The sequence below is a fragment of the Primulina eburnea genome, chromosome 6 (genome assembly GCF_022965805.1).
Source record: "Primulina eburnea isolate SZY01 chromosome 6, ASM2296580v1, whole genome shotgun sequence".
Lineage (NCBI taxonomy): Eukaryota > Viridiplantae > Streptophyta > Magnoliopsida > Lamiales > Gesneriaceae > Primulina > Primulina eburnea.
Window position 1 is genome coordinate 34,542,255 of NC_133106.1, and position 17,750 is coordinate 34,560,004.

The window sequence follows — 17,750 nt, forward strand, 5'->3', positions numbered from 1 at the left end:
GAAGAAATAATATTATTTTTCATATGAGCAGTTTCCTTATGACGGTGAATATAATATTATTTGTTAAAAAAATATAATATAAAAAATGAGAAAAGTAAAATAGGAAAGAAAGTTGGTGTCCTCATAGAACGGTTATTATCAGGGGTTCAACTATAATAAAATAATAAATAGTAAATATAAAAAATTAAAAAAAAAAGGTAAAACTATGAAAGAAAGTTGGTGTCCTCATATAGCAGTTATTATTAGGGCCTCATACTTAATATAATAGTATATTAGGGGTCCAACTAAATAGTAAATAGTAAATATAAAAAATTAAAAAAAGGGTAAAATAGGAAAGAAAGTTGGTGTCCTCATAGAGTGGTTATTATTAGGGCCTCATACTTAATATAATAGTATATATATATATATATATATATATATATATATATATATATATATATATATATATATATATATATATATATATATATATATATAAAGTAGTCATGTTGTGAAACGGTCTCCGTGAGACACGTCAATAATCAGAGAAATAGTAAGTCTTTTGTGAGATGATATCACAAATATTTATCTATGAGACATGTCTATTATGTTCATAATTATAATAATAAGTAATATTTTTAATCAGTGATCCAGAAAAAAATATATCTCATAGAATTGATTCGTAGAAATATCTTAGGAAGTTTGTATGTAAGAGAAATGAGACCAATTTCTTAATGACAATTTTTTTAATTATACATCTAAGAATATATATATATATATATATTTATTTATTCATCATTATATGTGAGGTCAACGTTTTTAAAAAGTGAAATTTTCGAGCATTTAATACTAATAAACACATTTAGTAATGCATTAAAGGATATTAAGTTAACTAACTCGTTTTTTGTCTTTTCCAAGGAAATTAATTCCCATATTGGAGATCTAATTATAACAACGTATCGTTTAAAAAAAACCCAACAATAACGAGTCCAATTTTCACTTCATTTCTTCAGCTGTGCAACGAAAGGAAACCAAACCAAAACTCTCATTCAAAATTCTTTGATCACTTCACTGGAAAGTGAGAAGAAATTATGTGAACTGTAGGAAAGGTGGAAGAAAGAAACCCAAAGGAAATGTCGAGCGCTAGTTTCAGAAATGGCAGTGGCGTATCCAGAGGAGGAGCAATGAAGATTGACCATTACAATCCTAAATATTCCCCTTCTTCTTCCTCGTCGTCTTCTTTTAAGTCTAAAGTGCAGCATTCGACTGCTTCTTCAGGTTTACGGCGCTGCAGCCCCGGTTCACTTGGCACAAGCCGAGATGATTCTGCTGGTAAAGTTTAATTGATGTACTTGAGTGAGATATGAGGTGGGTGTTGATTGTTTTTGTGTGAAATTCGTGTTTAAGGCTGATTGAATTTCGTTTTTGGAATATTTGTGTGTGTGTCAGTTGTGGTGAAATGTAAATATTTTATTTTTAATGGTTTATTTAGCGCGTGTGTGTGTGTGAACTGAGGGTCATAATTGGAGAAGATCGAGCAAGAATTTAGTTTTTCTCCTTTGCTTTTTCGAAAGAAATGATTTCAGAGTACTGTGTTTTTCTCGAATGCATCTCAGCTCTCTGCAAGCAAGTTTTTTGTGTTTCCTTGATAATTCCCCTTGGTCGATTTTGCTGTATGTTGCATCAATTGTTAGCGTAATTAATTTCTTTGGGAGGTCTCTATAGTTCAGCTGTGGCAGAGTTATCAGCTAAGAACGGGAAGGTATTTTTGGAACCTGTAAGGGATATTTTTGTCTCATTCGAAAACTAATAGTTTTAATTAAAGTATGTAATTCCCTTCTTCTTTCCATATTATGGGTGTTCTCTTCCTTTTTTGGTGTATTTTGTTTGCACAGATTGCATGTACATCACTATTTTATTTTGTGCTTCGCTGCATTTAATTGTGCTGTTTTTTGGTTGATGTAAGCTAATTTGGCTGTTGGCATTAGTAATCACACCCATATTTATGTGTTTTTCATAGTAATATGACTCCTGAAATTTATTAAAGGCCTTCTCCATTCAAAATAGTGAAATAATATTTTCTGTGAAAGACATATAGAAGTGTGCTCAACTATCACTACTATGATACATCACTTATCATAAAAAACACGAGTGATTTCGCCATGAATAGAAGGAATATTGCGATTTCTATTGTTATGCCCTTCTAGTTAGTGTCCTTATGACATGATATCATCAGTATTGTTGTTTACATTTTGCATTTTAAATATTGAAATCTTTGAAGTAGTTTCTGGGAGGGTTCGAGTTGCCGTTAGATTAAGGCCTCGAAATGCTGAAGAGATGGTGGAAGATGCTGATTTTGCCGATTGTGTGGAATTGCAACCGGAGGTAGATCCTGAATGCCATTGTATCCAGATATTTCATTTTGCTATAAACAGAAGACCATTTCTGTGATTCAACTTGGAATTTTTCAAGTGAACCTCGGATTTGATTTTTCTTTCCTCCTTTTTAGCTCAAGCGGTTGAAGCTTCGGAAAAACAATTGGGATTCTGATACTTTTGAGTTTGATGATGTATTAACTGAGTTTGCATCTCAAAAACGTGTGTATGAAGTTGTAAGCGAAGCCCGTTTTGGAGGTAATTACAAACATGACTTTTATGCCAATTCTCAATATTTTCCACTGTAAATTTTAACATGAAGAATTTCATGCTGTTCTTGTAAATGTTTCCTGGTAATGTGATTGAATTCCCATAGTTACAGTTTTTTATTTGTGTATAAGTTGCAAATGGTTCTTGAAACTTTCCTAAAGAACACTTATACAAAGGTTGGCAGTCTATTGATGCCTATTTGAAGTCTTGATGAGTTATGGACCGGTTGTCCATCTTCCTTGAATAAATGACCATGTTATTTTTTATGAACTGAATTTCTAGAACATTCTTTGTTGTCTGATACCATTATTTTGAGATTATTTTCCTGAACTCTGATGTGCTTTGGTGGGATGCACAAACTGTTCTGGTCTTCTTAGTTTACCCATTTTCTCCTTAGGACTCGATGTGGTAATATGTTCTTAGTATTTCACCTCTGGCCTCACTGATGATCCTGAATCCTAAACTATAAATATCTAAGATATCATTACACTGCGTGTTCCTGCCCTGAGTTGTGTCTGGTTAAATATGTGTTGTTATCACACGGACTTTTAAATTTTCTTTGTTTAGAGTGTTGGATCAATTTGCTATGTTGTCTACCCCCCATGTAGTTCTGAACTTTCCAGATTACGTTAATTATATATACACTATTATTTATTGTTTTCTGCAGAGTGTTTTGGACGGTTACAATGGAACAGTTATGGCATATGGACAGACTGGTACAGGGAAAACTTACACTCTAGGAAGACTAGGAAAAGAAGACACGGCTGATCGTGGAATAATGATGCGAGCAATGGAAGACATATTGGAAGAAGTATCACCAGAGAATGATTTGGTTTCTGTCTCTTATTTGCAGGTTGTTACTGATGAAGAATACTAATTCCCTTCCAAACTGCATTTTCGGTCACCCCGCTTTTTTTAAAAAATTTATTTTTATCATTGTTCTTTTTTTATCGCTGGCTGTTTGACTTGAGCAGTTTTAAGGTTTTCTTTTTGGCATTTCTCCTTGCACAAAATTGATTTTCTTCCTAAATTTATGCAGCTTTATATGGAAACGATAGAGGACCTCCTTAATCCAAGTAATGATAATATTTCTATTGTGGAAGATCCAAAAAATGGAGATGTTTCTGTACCTGGTGCAACACTAGTAGAAATTAGGAATCACAAGAGTTTCGTGGAATTATTGCAATTAGGGGAAGCTCATCGTTATGCTGCGAACACAAAATTAAATACAGAATCATCGCGCAGCCACGCCATTTTAATGGTGAACATTATTTATATCTACATTATCTTTGTTCTATGACTAACCTTTCTTTTTTAATTGAAACTTTTGTGTTGAAATTTTTTTTTGTTTACAGGTACATATAAAGAGGTCAGTTAAGGGAAAAAAATCATTCTCTTTCAAGTGAAAACAGCAGCATTACTCTGACGGGAAAAACACTGAAGCCTCCCATTGTACGGAAAAGCAAACTGGTTATTGTGGACCTTGCTGGTTCAGAGCGCATTGATAAATCAGGTTATGTATGACATTGTGGGGAATATGCATATTTTTTAGTGCAACATATCAGTAACCAATTTTAGATTGCTTATTTTATTTCGCAGATTTTGGATCCATCGTGAACATTCAGTCATAAGTTCTTGGATGAATCTTTGTCTGTTTTTCTTCTACCAATTCTTTCCAAGAATCTTTGTCACTAAACCATCATTTAGCAAAAAAGGTTAATTAATTCTATGCCAATGTTGGGTTTAAATAATTACAGCATGTCCTGATCGATATTAGGACACACTGTTCTATGAGTAACCTTATAATGCATTACTCCAAGAGCAGTGATGTAATTTTTCAAATTTGAATTTATTTAAACCAAATCTACGGGTGTCAAAATTAGGTAACCTTGGAAAGACTGCTATTATCAATATACATCCATGCTCTTATGCCGGCTAAACAAAAAAATATTTGCTTTTTTAAAAAGTAATCAGCACTCCTGAATTTTACCTCACAAAACACAACTTGGAGAAGAACCATTGTCCTCGAACCAATTATTAGATTTTTTTTTCAATGTTAAAGGTCTGTATGTCCGGACATTGTTAATTTTATACCTTTCTTGGTTGCACGGGAAAGATCCTCTGCCATTCTGATACACCAATACCTGATGTTTCAAAGGTTGATGCTCCAACAGTCGCATTTGTAAGATATTCCCCCTAGTAAGTCTTAAGTGCACTTTTTTCCCTGTATTCAAGGAAGGGACCACACAGGACATTCGCTGGTCATTTGTTGTATTAGCAGAAAATCAAGAGTTAAAGCAATGGATTTGGCATGTCCACGACTCAATTCAGTTCAACTCAACTTTTCTTTCTTCTGTTGACAATTCGCTGTTTCCATCTTGCAGGCAGTGAGGGTCATACATTGGAAGAAGCAAAATCTATCAATCTCTCTTTGAGCGCACTAGGGAAGTGCATTAATGCATTGGCAGAGAATAGTGCACATGTTCCTGTTCGTGACTCCAAGCTCACAAGGTTGCTTCGAGATTCTTTTGGAGGTGATTATTTACTGAAATTAGGTTTTTATGAATCATGTGACATAAAGCAAAATATTGCAACATAAAACTTTGGTGAAAGAAAACAATGTCTGAAAGATTTTTCAGTAGACAATTTCCTCTTTCGTCTCTCGCTTACTCGTTATTTTATATTTATTATGTCCTTGAAAACCTGGATATTCAAGTCATGATGAATTTATTGAAGCACTGTGTTCGAATTTCTTAAGAATATCTGATCCGGATCTGCTGCACAACCTGCACTCGTTTTTTTTTTGGGGGTTTTCCCACCACAATATTCTTCTTTTTGTCTATGGAGGTCCTTAAATTAGAATGTGTGTGTGAGCTTCGATTAACATTTTATTGCAAAAGGAATGTCATATTATATTTCTTAGTTTCAATTAGTCATGGCTGTTGTTGAATCACTCCTCCCTTCTTGAACTTGATTGTAATTTTGTTAGTCTGAATTGTTGGTTGTGTGATTAAAACATCTCACCAGCAGAATCCAGATTCTGCCAAAAAAATGCGATCCAGGATCTTTATATTTCCAACAATTCAATGCTAGAATATCAGGACGCCAAGTAGGACGATTTCTGATTATGTCATGTTGCGTGAGAAATGGTGATCAAATGATTTGTGGCATTTTACTTCGGTGTAGTAAGTAGTTGATGGGAATCTTCCCACATTTTGCAGTCTCTAATTCTGCATGGCTGTCTATATTTACAACCCTCATTTATACACAATGAAGACAATTAAAGAAAGGAAATACTTTAAAATTCCTTTTCATTAATTTATTTAATCTTAATGTTCAATCTTCAGGAACTGCTAGAACCTCATTGATTATTACTATTGGGCCATCACCACGACATCGAGGAGAGACATCCAGCACCATAATGTTTGGACAAAGGGTAATTCATTATAACAAATGGGCATCTAGCCTTGTCATAATATTTAACTGGTACTTTCCAAAGTTCCATCATACAAATTTGTGGTGCTTTAAAATGTTTTCTGATTGTCAATTTTTTTAAGAATGAAATATGGCTTTTTGTTTGCATGATGATTAAGTATCACATTTTGTTTTGCATTTTAAAAGGGACAGATTATTAATGATATTAAGTTTCTAAGACTTATTTCAGGCTATGAAGGTAGAGAACATGTTGAAAATTAAGGAAGAATTTGATTACAAAAGTTTGTCAAGGAAGCTTGATATGCAGTTGGACAAGCTAATTGCTGAGCATGAAAGACAACAAAAAGTGTTTCAAGATGAGATTGAAAGGATAGCTTCTGAAGCACAGAACCGTGTTGCTGAGGTGGAACAGAACTATGCTGATGCACTGGAGGTATGTGAATGCTCTCAAGGGCTATGATTCTTGGTGTGAATATCCATCAATTGTCAAGCTCATCTTAATTTCATCTGGTATCGGATCGTGTAACACACATCGTGTTTTCACTCTGAGGATGCTATAGAGGGAACTCTGGAGTAGGGAACTCAAGATTAGTATTGTCATTTTTTTTTATTTGAGAAACATCTACATAATTTCATCTATAAATTATACACTATTGAACCATTCACACCCATGTCATTTCTACAAACCAAAAATGAGAAGCTAGAAAATTTAAATTGTCACAGTTTCTGTTTGTTTTTAAAGTAGTTGCAAGTCTAATGTTTATCATAGTTTCTGTTTGAAAGGGATTTACTGTTATTTTAAACCTGAGTTTAAGCTGAACTATGACATGTTCTAATCTAGGAAATTTCATGAGTTTTGGTTTAACAATGACAAGATGAAGGTTTTGATCATCTATGCTCGTGATTTCTTGAATCTAATTGGGTTTACCTGCTTCATCTGTTTGTATTTTCTCTTTTAGCTGGAGAAGCTCAAGTATCAAAAAGACTACATGGAGTCATTGAAGAAGCTTGAGGAACAATGGACAATAAAACAAGAAAATCATGGACATCGAAAATTCAAAATTGGTCCATCTGATAATGGCATCCATCAGATGTCAAATGCGGAGGTATCTCATTTATGATTCATTTATGTATACTATATGATCCTTTGGTGGGGCAGTTAACATTATCTTGTTATTGTGAGATTTGGTATTTAAATAACTGCCCGTTACTTTTGCTAGTAATTTGCAAGGATAAAGCTATAAATGAAGAATATTCCATTGCATGCACCAGCTGAAATGCCTAAAGATCTTGGTCATTTGCTTACTGTCAAGTGTCAATTTTCTTTAAGGTCCCTTGCAATTTTAACATTCTTCAGGTGAAGAGGAAAGTGAAATGCAAGATTTAATCTTTGTTTTCGATATCAGGAGTTGAAAGTTCTTGTGGTAAAGATAAGGCATTGCTCTTTGTCAAACTTGAAGTTTTAAAATTAGAAGTCTTTTGGTAATTCTTTTAATTAAGGTGTACGTACTTCTTCATTCTGTAGATATGCTTGTTTGGAGGCCTTTGTCTGTTTTATTCTTTTTTGAATGTCAATACATGATCTTATTTTCATGTTTTAGAGCACTTATTTATTGAGAAACAAGGAAAAGTTTCAAATTCGAAAATGGAGACAGTTCCAATTTTCTTGCATCTGGAGTTTTAAAATATAAAATATTCTTTCTTTTTACAAGAAATATCTATTTTGCCCAACTCATTTATTACATATCCTTCTCTTTTTTCATTGTTTTACTAATTTATATTACTATTTTAGGTAATTTTGTGAAGTACATAGATATAAAGACAACATACTATTGAATAAGTAATTCTATTTCTAAAAAGCCACTTCGGTTGTTGTTTTAATCAGGCTGACGTCTGAAAGTGTGATGTAAACATGATGAACCGGCTGAAGTGAATTCATGTTGTATTTGTTGCTATTCTTTATCTTTCCATTATAACCTTTTCTATTTTTGGTACAATTAGTAATTGACCTTACTACGATCTGAACCATTTAGGGTGCCGAATAAGGCAGACAGATATTATTTAGTAACTTTATTACAGAAAATGGTTTCAGAATGAAAACCTTTTAGAGAAATAATTGAAACTTTTGTTTTTGTTTTTGGTCTTCTTTTTCTGGTTCCTTTGAGCTCAGATTTTTTTTTATTGTTTGCAAAGTTGGTTATAAATTTGCCATTTTCATGGTATTGGTATTAAAAGTAATTCTAGTCAATTTTATATTCTTGCAGTCTCCTATGCTGTCTGTTTCTGGAGAAGTGGCGAATATTAAAAAGAAGCTTCAAAATGAAACTCTTTTACGGAAAGCTGCAGAAGCTGAAACTGATAGATTAAAAAGTGAATCGACTCATTGGAAAAAAACCGAGGTGTGCATTAAATGTGCATTAATTATTCTTCACCTTATTATTTCAACTTCGTCACTATAGCTGTGGTTTACCACCTGATAAATATCAACTGGCTCTCTAGGCTGCTAGGAATGCTGAACTTGTGAAGCTTCGTAAGATGCTGGAAGATCAAGCATGCCAAAAAGAAAAACTTGAAGATGAACTCTCACTTCTGCAAAGTCAATTACTGCAAATAAGTTATGATGCTGATGAGGTATGCCTGTACAGAGACCACTTCCGTGAACAGCGAACTATGTTTCCAAATCAACTATACATGGACCTACCAGTGCCCTTCTTTCCAACAAATCTTTAGGGTGTCTTTCTTCCCAATTTTCCTCCAGTTACAAGTTCCTCATTTCTGTTTTGTCATTCTTTCAATTCCTTCATTTTTTAATTTTCCAGATTTCAACCTTAATGCAGAGCAGGTAGTCGTTTTTTGTATTTTTTAAACAATGTGTGAGAATTGATTTGGTTGCCAATTCCTAAATTTGGGAGTCTGGCCATCTCTCTGAATTTTGAATCAGGACTTATAGGCTTAGTGCTGCGGATTGACTGCACTTGCGAGCTTAGTACTCTTCATTGAAAACAGTAGTCACTACGGTCTTCTAGATGATAGTACCAAAATGGCAATGTCTCAGCACCTCCACTTCCATCTTTTTTTCTTACTGAATATCATTCTACAAAATATTGTCCACAACTTCACTTCAACATCCTTGCATCTCTCTGTTGCCCTTATTCTTTGTGTTGAAAGATTCAAAACGACTGTTTATGCTATTGTTCTAATAGATGGAACTGATAGTAGAGAAAATGTCTTTAATGAGATGTAAGCTAGGGATGTTGGGTTGGTTAGCCAGCTAAAAATAAGAATGCTTATGTTGGCTGGAAGTGGCTCACCTTTTATCTTTGATGAATTTTCTTGGTCTTGGAACTTATTTATCTTAGCTTTAACACTCTACAAATTTCAAGTTCAAGACAATTTTACTCGCAGCTATTAATATTTGGGTGACATTGACTTATTCTTTGGTGCCGAATGCAATGAGTTTGCGTGGTTTAAGCTAGATTTGGCAGGAAAATTGTTGCAACTCAATAAGAAGTACACTTCTGCATATCAGGAATTTTTCCTGCTGAACAAACCTGTTTGTGGTTGTCATTTGCATGAAGATTATCAACTTTTTTAATCTATTGGCTGCACAGAGAAGAAAAAACCTAGATAGAGGTTTGAATGGACGAGTACCTAGCTGCCTGGATACTCTCATCCCTCAGGTCAAGCATGAACAGCTAAGAGACACTGGAGATGGAGAGAGAGCCTCAATGACGAAACTTTTTGAACAAGGTGATGGACTATTTTCTCATGTTCAACTTTTTCTCAATAATTGTATGCTTAATCCTTAGCAATGTTATCTCCTTCTGAAATCTACTGCACCTCAACAGTAGGACTTCACAAGATATTGTCATTACTTGAAGCAGAAGATGCTGATGTTCGCATCCATGCTGTGAAAGTAGTGGCTAATCTTGCAGCAGAAGGTAATGATGGTGATGCATGTCATTTCTCCTATCGTTCTTTGTTTTCTATTTTTGATTGTCTTCTAACATTCAAGTCTTGATCCAGACTTCGTGGGCGGCCATTTGTTTTAGAAATTTTGGATGACTGGATTGAGATGTTGTTTCCGGGTGAATTGCAAAATTCCTGGGACTCCTTTGATTGTTATATTTTTCACTTGGTCAGGTTTTCTGGGACTAATATGCTGAAACTAGTTGGTTATATCATGTTTACAATGACAAGTATCATCCTCTGCCTTTCCACTTCATTAACTCTTGATTTGTCTTGGAATGTAACTTACTGATTCATGGAGCTTTAGATACTTGTCCTCTGGTGTCAAACCAGTGTTGCTAGACTCCATTTCATTGTCATTCCAAAAAGGAAGCGATGTGAAGATACCCTGATTTGTGTTGGGAGGTGGTCTCATAACATATCAATTTGTGAATGCATGTTTTCCTGTCTAAACAAATAATTACTGACAGATTATCGACCAAGTCATAAACAACAAATGAAGGAGCTTGCTCTCTCTGCACTATTCACTAAATTCATTCATTTTCTATCGCGTGTGTGGTCGTTGATCTTCTTGTAATGTGTCACACTTATTACTCTCACATTAGTTTTGACCATTTAATTATCATCTTCCCTTGATCTTCACTTCTGCAGAATCAAATCAAGAAAGGATTGTTGAGGCTGGTGGGCTTACATCCTTGCTAACAATCCTGAAAAACTCCAATGACGAGACCATTCACAGGGTTGCAGCTGGGGCAATCGCAAATCTCGCAATGAATGGTAATTCTCCTTACCTGCACTAGACTAAGTTACATGTAAAATTTTTATCTTTATCACCTGCTTACAAGTTTGATTCATGGTAAATGGCAGAACTTAATCAGGAGCTCATCATGTCCCAAGGGGGAGTCAGCTTGTTGTCTTTGACAGCAAATCGTGCAGAGGATCCTCAGACTCTCCGTATGATTGCTGGAGCCATCGCTAATCTCTGTGGGAATGGTAATTACCCCCTACCCATGTTTGCGCCAACATCAAAAGCCAATTCTTATCAGGATCGAAGTTCTCAAAAACTCTTTCGAACATCTCTCTCTCTCTCTCGAAAATATAAAAGTCGCAATGTTTTATCATGAATTTCTGTAAATATCAGTTTTTTACCTTGTGTCATTGTTGGTTCATGATGAGAGTCTTTCCCCACTTCCGGGGATCTACTTTTCCTGTATTCAGTCTTTTTTCCTTGCAACTGATGTTTTCTCGGAAGGATTTATCCTTTAGCCTATATATGACCTTTTCTTTTTGACTGGTGTATTGTCTTTTTGTACACAAGCCTATGTAATGTAGATCTGGTTTCCAGCCATAATATTTTATTTTAGAATGCCGCCTTTGTAATCAATGAATTCAATGTTTCTAATTAGAAATTGCTTTTTTGGGTTATATTGTTTGCTTTTAAAAATAACTAGCTTTACATTTTCAGATAAGTTACAAGCGAAGCTAAGAGCTGAAGATGGTATCAAGGCTCTTCTTGGGATGGTTAGATGCAGGCATCCAGATGTTCTTGCTCAAGTTGCTCGAGGAATCGCGAATTTTGCCAAATGCGAGTCTAGAGCATCCGGTCAAGGTAAAGTTTTTAGGCTCCTGGAGAACACTACCATCCAATGAAACTTAAATTCGTTTCTGCAGTTATAAACCATGCAGATACAGATATTTTTAGCGCTCTCTTGATCTCTTTTATAGCCTGTTCTGGTTCTTCGCTGGAGGTTTTCCAATTTCCGTTTGAGTTTGGATGAAATCTTTTTTGAGAGTTCGATTTGGAATTCAAAATCTATGCTTAGTTTTGTCAAATTTGACACCTGAAGACTGTAAATAACTCAGCATCGAAACTTGGTTATTGCAGGTTCTAAGAATGGGAAGTCTCTTCTAATTGAAGATGGAGCCCTTCCGTGGATTGTACTGAATGCTAACAATGAAGCTTCTCCAATCAAGCGTCATGTTGAGCTAGCACTTTGCCATCTAGCACAGCACGGTAGACCTTTTTCATTTACATCCTAAAGAGAAAATCGTAGGATTTAGATTCAGTTCCTTAATTACTGGAATTGCTTCATTCCAGAGGTCAATGCAAAGGAAATGATAACTGGAGGAGCCCTGTGGGAGCTTGTTCGTATTTCCCGAGATTGTTCACGAGAGGATATTAGGACTCTTGCCCTCAAAACGCTCAAGTCCAGCCCCAGTTTCGTGGCCGAATTGAAGCGACTAAGGATTGATCATGGTTGAAATACTGCAGAATGGAACTGGGTATGTTTCGATATGAACTGTTCAGAGAAAAAGATCGTTAAGTAGGTGAACAAAGTTCAAGATTTATGTTATATGTAGTTTATACCTTGGATTTATTTCTCGTCCAGTGGTCTTATTATAAGTTGTAAATAGTCGGTGCTTAATGTGAATCTTTCTAAAATCGGATACCATTATGTATTGGCAATCTGGCATCGCGTGGGATGAGCTTGGAAGTTTTTGTATATTAATTTGTAAGTATTGGTCAACTGTTTTTGATATACCATGGTAATGTTACACATGCTTCTGTCGGCCTAATTCAAATTTCGGGATTGTTTGCTGCCTTTCAAAATAAGTTGTTTTGTGTTTTTCATTCGAAAATTTACGAATAAAAACGTGTAAGAAAAACGTGTGCATCTCGTGCTATGAATTTCGGGATGTCTGGTCCGATGTCTGATTTTTATAAGGGATATATATATATATATATATACCATCTATAATTGTAAAAAAAAAAAAAAAAAATATCGAATTGAAATTAAAATTTAATGATATAGACTACTAAAATCGCAAAGAGACAAAAATATATATATATATATATATATATATATATATATATATATATATATATATATATATATACACATGATATTCTTCAATGCTGAATTTGACCAAGTCAGTCACACAGCAGATGTATACAGCCAAATTTCTTATGTTAATTAGATTATAGCCCATCCGCACACTTAAATATTATCGATCATTTTGAATTATCGAAGTAACCAACATTCGTAAGTGGATAAGAAAATAAAATCCCCTCTCCGAAATAATATTAAAATGTTGGACGTAAAATGACTATTTTATTTTTAACCCATCAAAACTCAGTTATCCGAATTACATTATTTTTCCTCCTGGGGGAAATTGTATTTTGGTTCCCAAATTGGTCCTTTATTATTGTCTCATATATCTAGTGGTTTTACCATTTTATTCATATCTTTGCGGAGCGCGGGTGCGACATTATATATTGTTGGAGTCGCATCAGCTATTGCTGATGTTGTTAGATATGGCTTAGGTCTCCAACATCATATCGACATTCCAAAAAAAAAGACTAAAAGCGTAAAAATAAACCGATACAATGAACTAAAACTGAAATTTATCTATTTAAATTATCGAAAATACAAATTAACCAATTTTAACAATACCGCATCTTAAGTCTGCTAAAACTTAAAATGTACACTAATAATTGACTTATCACCTCATATATGATAGTAGGACATTTGTAGCTTCCAACAATCCATCTACTAATAATTGATAATATTTAAAACTCGTGTTAATCAACCGTATGAAATTTGTCATTACCATCCATTATTAGATATATATTTTTTTATTTCTTATCAGAAATTATAGTTGATATAAATATAACACCTTCAAATATTTTAAATTATATAGCAGTCCAAAAATTAAATTCCGTTTCGGTCAATATAACACATAGGCAACTATATATAGTTTTTTTCTTCAATATGCTTATTAATATGCCACTCATCCAACTAAGTTACATATTGGTCTTACCAGATGGAAGCTTAAAAAATGGGTTGTTGCTTATTCAGTTTATGTATCAAAAATCCGAATAGAAAACAAGCAGGTGCCATATTTGAGACCTTCTATTTATATATAAAGAAATAACAAACAAAAACAAGCTAGCCAATTTACGAAAACAAAAACGGACCTTTTCACCACGTCTTTTGTGAAATATATTTCTTACGATTTGCGTTTTACCAAAATCTATTGCTTTACCGACCAAGAAATAGACACAAAATGGTAAAATGGAACTTGAAATATTTTCAGTGAATCCAACATAAAAAATATAACCACTCTCCCAAACGAAATTTATGATTTGATTTTCATTAAAAAAAATATTATAAACTTCTAAACAAATATATATTATATGTTTATGAAAAAACCATTAATCTCTAATAAAATGATAAAAGAAACAAATATAATTAAGAAGTAAAAATACAAACAAACCCATAGTTATTTAATGTCATCAATATGGGAAAATGGCAATATACTCTTATAAATGAATAATAATATCACATATTAAACCAAAGAATAAGAGAATAGTCATTAACTTTTAATATCTAAAAGGGAAGGAAAGCTGACTTATATTATTCATTCCAAAAGAGGAAAAAACAGATCAGCTTGAATACCTTTCTAACATATGGAGTGCTTGAGAAAAAGGAAACATTAATGAATGCTAACAAGTATATATTAATAGGGTTTACTTCAGTTCAAAGAATCAGATCAGCTTTCGTCTTTCAGTATTCAAATTTTTATTTATTTTTTGGTTAATTAGATAATTCATCTATATTTATACCTATATTGTTATCGACCGATGGAGTAGAAGTATTGCCTATGTTTAAATTTTATATAATCATGTTTAGAATATAAGTTTGTTATTCTCAGTACACACGAAATAAAACATAATCCAGATATCTTGTTTCAAAATAAACATTCGTTGATTCATTTGTGAATTAGAATTGAGATTAAGCTCAATTTCAAGAAACCTTAAATACTCCTCCAGGCACTTTGTCCCTGCTGTATTTTGCCTTTACAGTCTAATTCTTTGTGCTTTGCCTCGAAAAAGAGCTTCTCACGTGTATGCCAATTCGTAGACATCTCCATATTTATAAAATAAACCCTAAAAAATCTCAAATCTCTAAAAAAATGAAGTCTTGGAAATCAGATTCTAAACCCATACCTCTTTGCATCGATCTCGTGAAATGTTACTGAAACCGTCAATGGCTTTAATGAAGGCTTCTCTCTATTTATGAGTGTAAGTCAGATTACATGCAATCTCACTGATTACTAGGAAATGATAATCAGATTCATAACACACCAATATACAATCATTAGGGTTCTAATTCGATTGTCATGATTATGATTGAGATATGTTTAACACTCTTGCTAGACCAACGAAGCCTAGTTATGGGTTTAAACTGATTTTTTTTCCAAAAATATATATGAAAAGAACAAGAAATTAATTTTGAAACTCGTTATGAACAAAATGTAATGGATATATTTTTTTTTTTGTTTATAATTGTTAAATGATCATAGACTATTTTGGGTTGATTCGTAAGGGCAAATAAAAACTTAATATTGTCCCAAAATCAAGCATAGAAAATAAATCAATTCATCAAGTTCAAACTCAAATGAAAAAATAATAGTAATAATTAACACTAAATGAAAATATTTTCGTAGTAAGCAAGAGGTGTTTTAATTTTTGGGGGCAAGAATGAATTTTTTATGGGTGATCACTTGCTATCTTATTTCATGTATTGGAGTTCTTGCAAATGTAATAGTAACTGGAAAACTTGTGATGTGATATATCATGTATTATAGTGATTAATCTTTATAACATGAAATATGAGATTTAAAACCAATTATATATTCGAATCACTCACACATACATATGAAATGAAGAACTAAGCTAGCCAAGTAACAAATTTTACGAAGTTCCATGATGACATTACAATCAGCATCATCAAATTAAATTCATGGAAAAAAACTAAAAGAAATAAACTCATGGTAATGAGGCAAACCAAACAACTATAAATGTTAGCAAGAAAACAACCACAAGTTCATCTAACCTAGATAAGTTTCTTGCTAGGAGTAATTAGTTCTTGATTGTAATCTGAAATTAATTATAAAGACAAACTAGCCAAATAAGTAGAAAATGTTACCCTTCAATCCCGAATGGAACTAGAAAGGTGGCCGACCAGTAGCCCAGAACGCCTCGTTTGACATCTGAATGGAGTTGAGGAGATTCGGTGGCATTCCTTGAAACAAAGAGGGATCAGCTAACATTTGTGGCTGATTTTGCGGTGGCTGGCCTCCGAGTCCTCCAGGCGGTGATCCTAACGAATTTCCTTGAACTTGAATTGCATTTTCTTCTTCTTCAAGAGGCAATCTTTCGTATGCGGCATTGCTAAATGATGCTGCCATTATAATAACTGGCCCTGATGCCAGAAGCTGCCCCACCACACTGCCCCCCACCACCTGACCCTGCCCTCCGGCCAGGTAAATGGTCAGTCCGGTGGCTGCAGGAGGAGCTGGTGGCGGCAGGAACGACCCCGACAATGACAAGATCTCGAATATGCCATGTAATGTTACTATTGCCCCTGGGGAAGCCGGTTGTTTTAGGGTTACATTCGTCACGTTGCCACTTCCACTCATAATGCATACTCCCCGCTGGCGGCGGCGAGCGAAGTTGGCGACACCCTCCATGATGTCGCAGCCGTCTGAGATTTCCATGACGTGGGTTCGGAGTGCGTTGGCGCTGTCGCGAGTGATGATGATCGGCGGCTTCGGCTTGTTTTTTGAACCGGCGGGGCGACCTCTGGGCCTTCTTGAACCAGACATTTCTCCTTCGCCGCCGGCAGAGCCACCATCGTGGCCGGCGGAATCACCCTTTCCTTCGTCCCGGTTACGCTTCTGTCCCATGTTTAGGCCTCCGCCACTGGTCTCGCTTTGCTCGTCCTCGGAGTTCTGGCTATGGTGGTGGAATTGGTGTTGCAGATTGAAGTCCCTGGTGTTGAATGGAGGTGGAAGAGAATGGTTATCCATAGTTATTTCTCTTGCTCTTTGGATCTTTACTAAAGAAATTAATTTACTAAAGGAGGATTTATGGTTAAAAAAGATTGATTATTGGAATCAAGGAGGAAAAAAGGAGAGGGCGGACTTTAAGAGCTTCTTTTCTTCACTCTCTTTTCTTTCTAGCTTTTGTAGCCAACTTTTGCTGGGCTTTTTTTGCCTTATCTAATGAATCAAGATTCAAGAAAAGGGGTAAAAGAGTGGAGTTTTTGTGTATAACCCACTAAATTCTAAGCTGAATCCACCATTTTTTCCACTTCTCAAACACTCTACACGGCGGCCCTGTGCTTGTCCGAGGAGGATTTTTCTCAGTTGGCAAGATACCAAGATTGGTGGTTGTGTTTAGATTTCAAAGGGTTGAGTTTTGGATTAGGGTTGCTCATGGGCGGTGGAGTTGTATCTCTTTCACGCACAAACACACTTATACACACAGTGATCATGTGTATGGGGTGTGTCTATTATATGTGTATGGATCTAATTCACACCTCAGCAAAAGTTATTCATGAGAGTTTAAATATTCATGTAAATCCAAAACCCTCTCTCAAAATTCAACTTTGTCTTTGTCCATTTGTTTCACTAGGTCTCCATCAATTACAACTACAGGAAAGAGTAGCATTTCTTTTGTTAATTTCTTATAATATATTGCTGTGCTTGTAATGTTTCATTGGTTAAGGTTTTCATTTATTTACCACGAGTACTCATTAAAAAAAAGGATATTTATTAATGTATTAAAAGATTAAAATTCCATATTTTTTTCCATTTTTTTATATTTGAGATTTGGAAATTTTTGGAACAGACACTACTCGTCTCTTCGACTAA

The 17,750-nt window shown here is 34.5% G+C and overlaps 2 protein-coding genes across 2 annotated transcripts; one reads left to right on the forward strand and one right to left on the reverse strand.

Moving 5' to 3' along the window:
• The first annotated feature begins 952 nt into the window (after nt 1-952).
• Nucleotides 953-12,556, forward strand: LOC140834606 (kinesin-like protein KIN-UB). Its single transcript, XM_073199617.1, is given in 21 exon segments — nt 953-1,311; nt 2,261-2,364; nt 2,489-2,593; nt 2,595-2,612; nt 3,292-3,477; nt 3,664-3,885; nt 3,980-4,009; nt 4,011-4,137; nt 5,009-5,158; nt 5,972-6,060; nt 6,289-6,492; nt 7,019-7,165; nt 8,324-8,458; nt 8,559-8,690; nt 9,671-9,809; nt 9,908-10,000; nt 10,680-10,805; nt 10,896-11,021; nt 11,494-11,637; nt 11,914-12,042; nt 12,127-12,556. Coding segments are annotated over 21 exon segments (2,769 nt in total). The 5' UTR covers nt 953-1,112; the 3' UTR covers nt 12,291-12,556.
• A 3,208-nt stretch (nt 12,557-15,764) lies between these two features.
• LOC140833538 (AT-hook motif nuclear-localized protein 26-like) lies at nt 15,765-17,344 on the reverse strand. Its single transcript, XM_073197869.1, has one exon. The coding sequence runs from the start codon at nt 16,902-16,904 to the stop codon at nt 16,041-16,043; it is 864 nt and encodes a 287-aa protein (XP_073053970.1). The 5' UTR covers nt 16,905-17,344; the 3' UTR covers nt 15,765-16,040.
• Nucleotides 17,345-17,750: the final 406 nt, after the last annotated feature.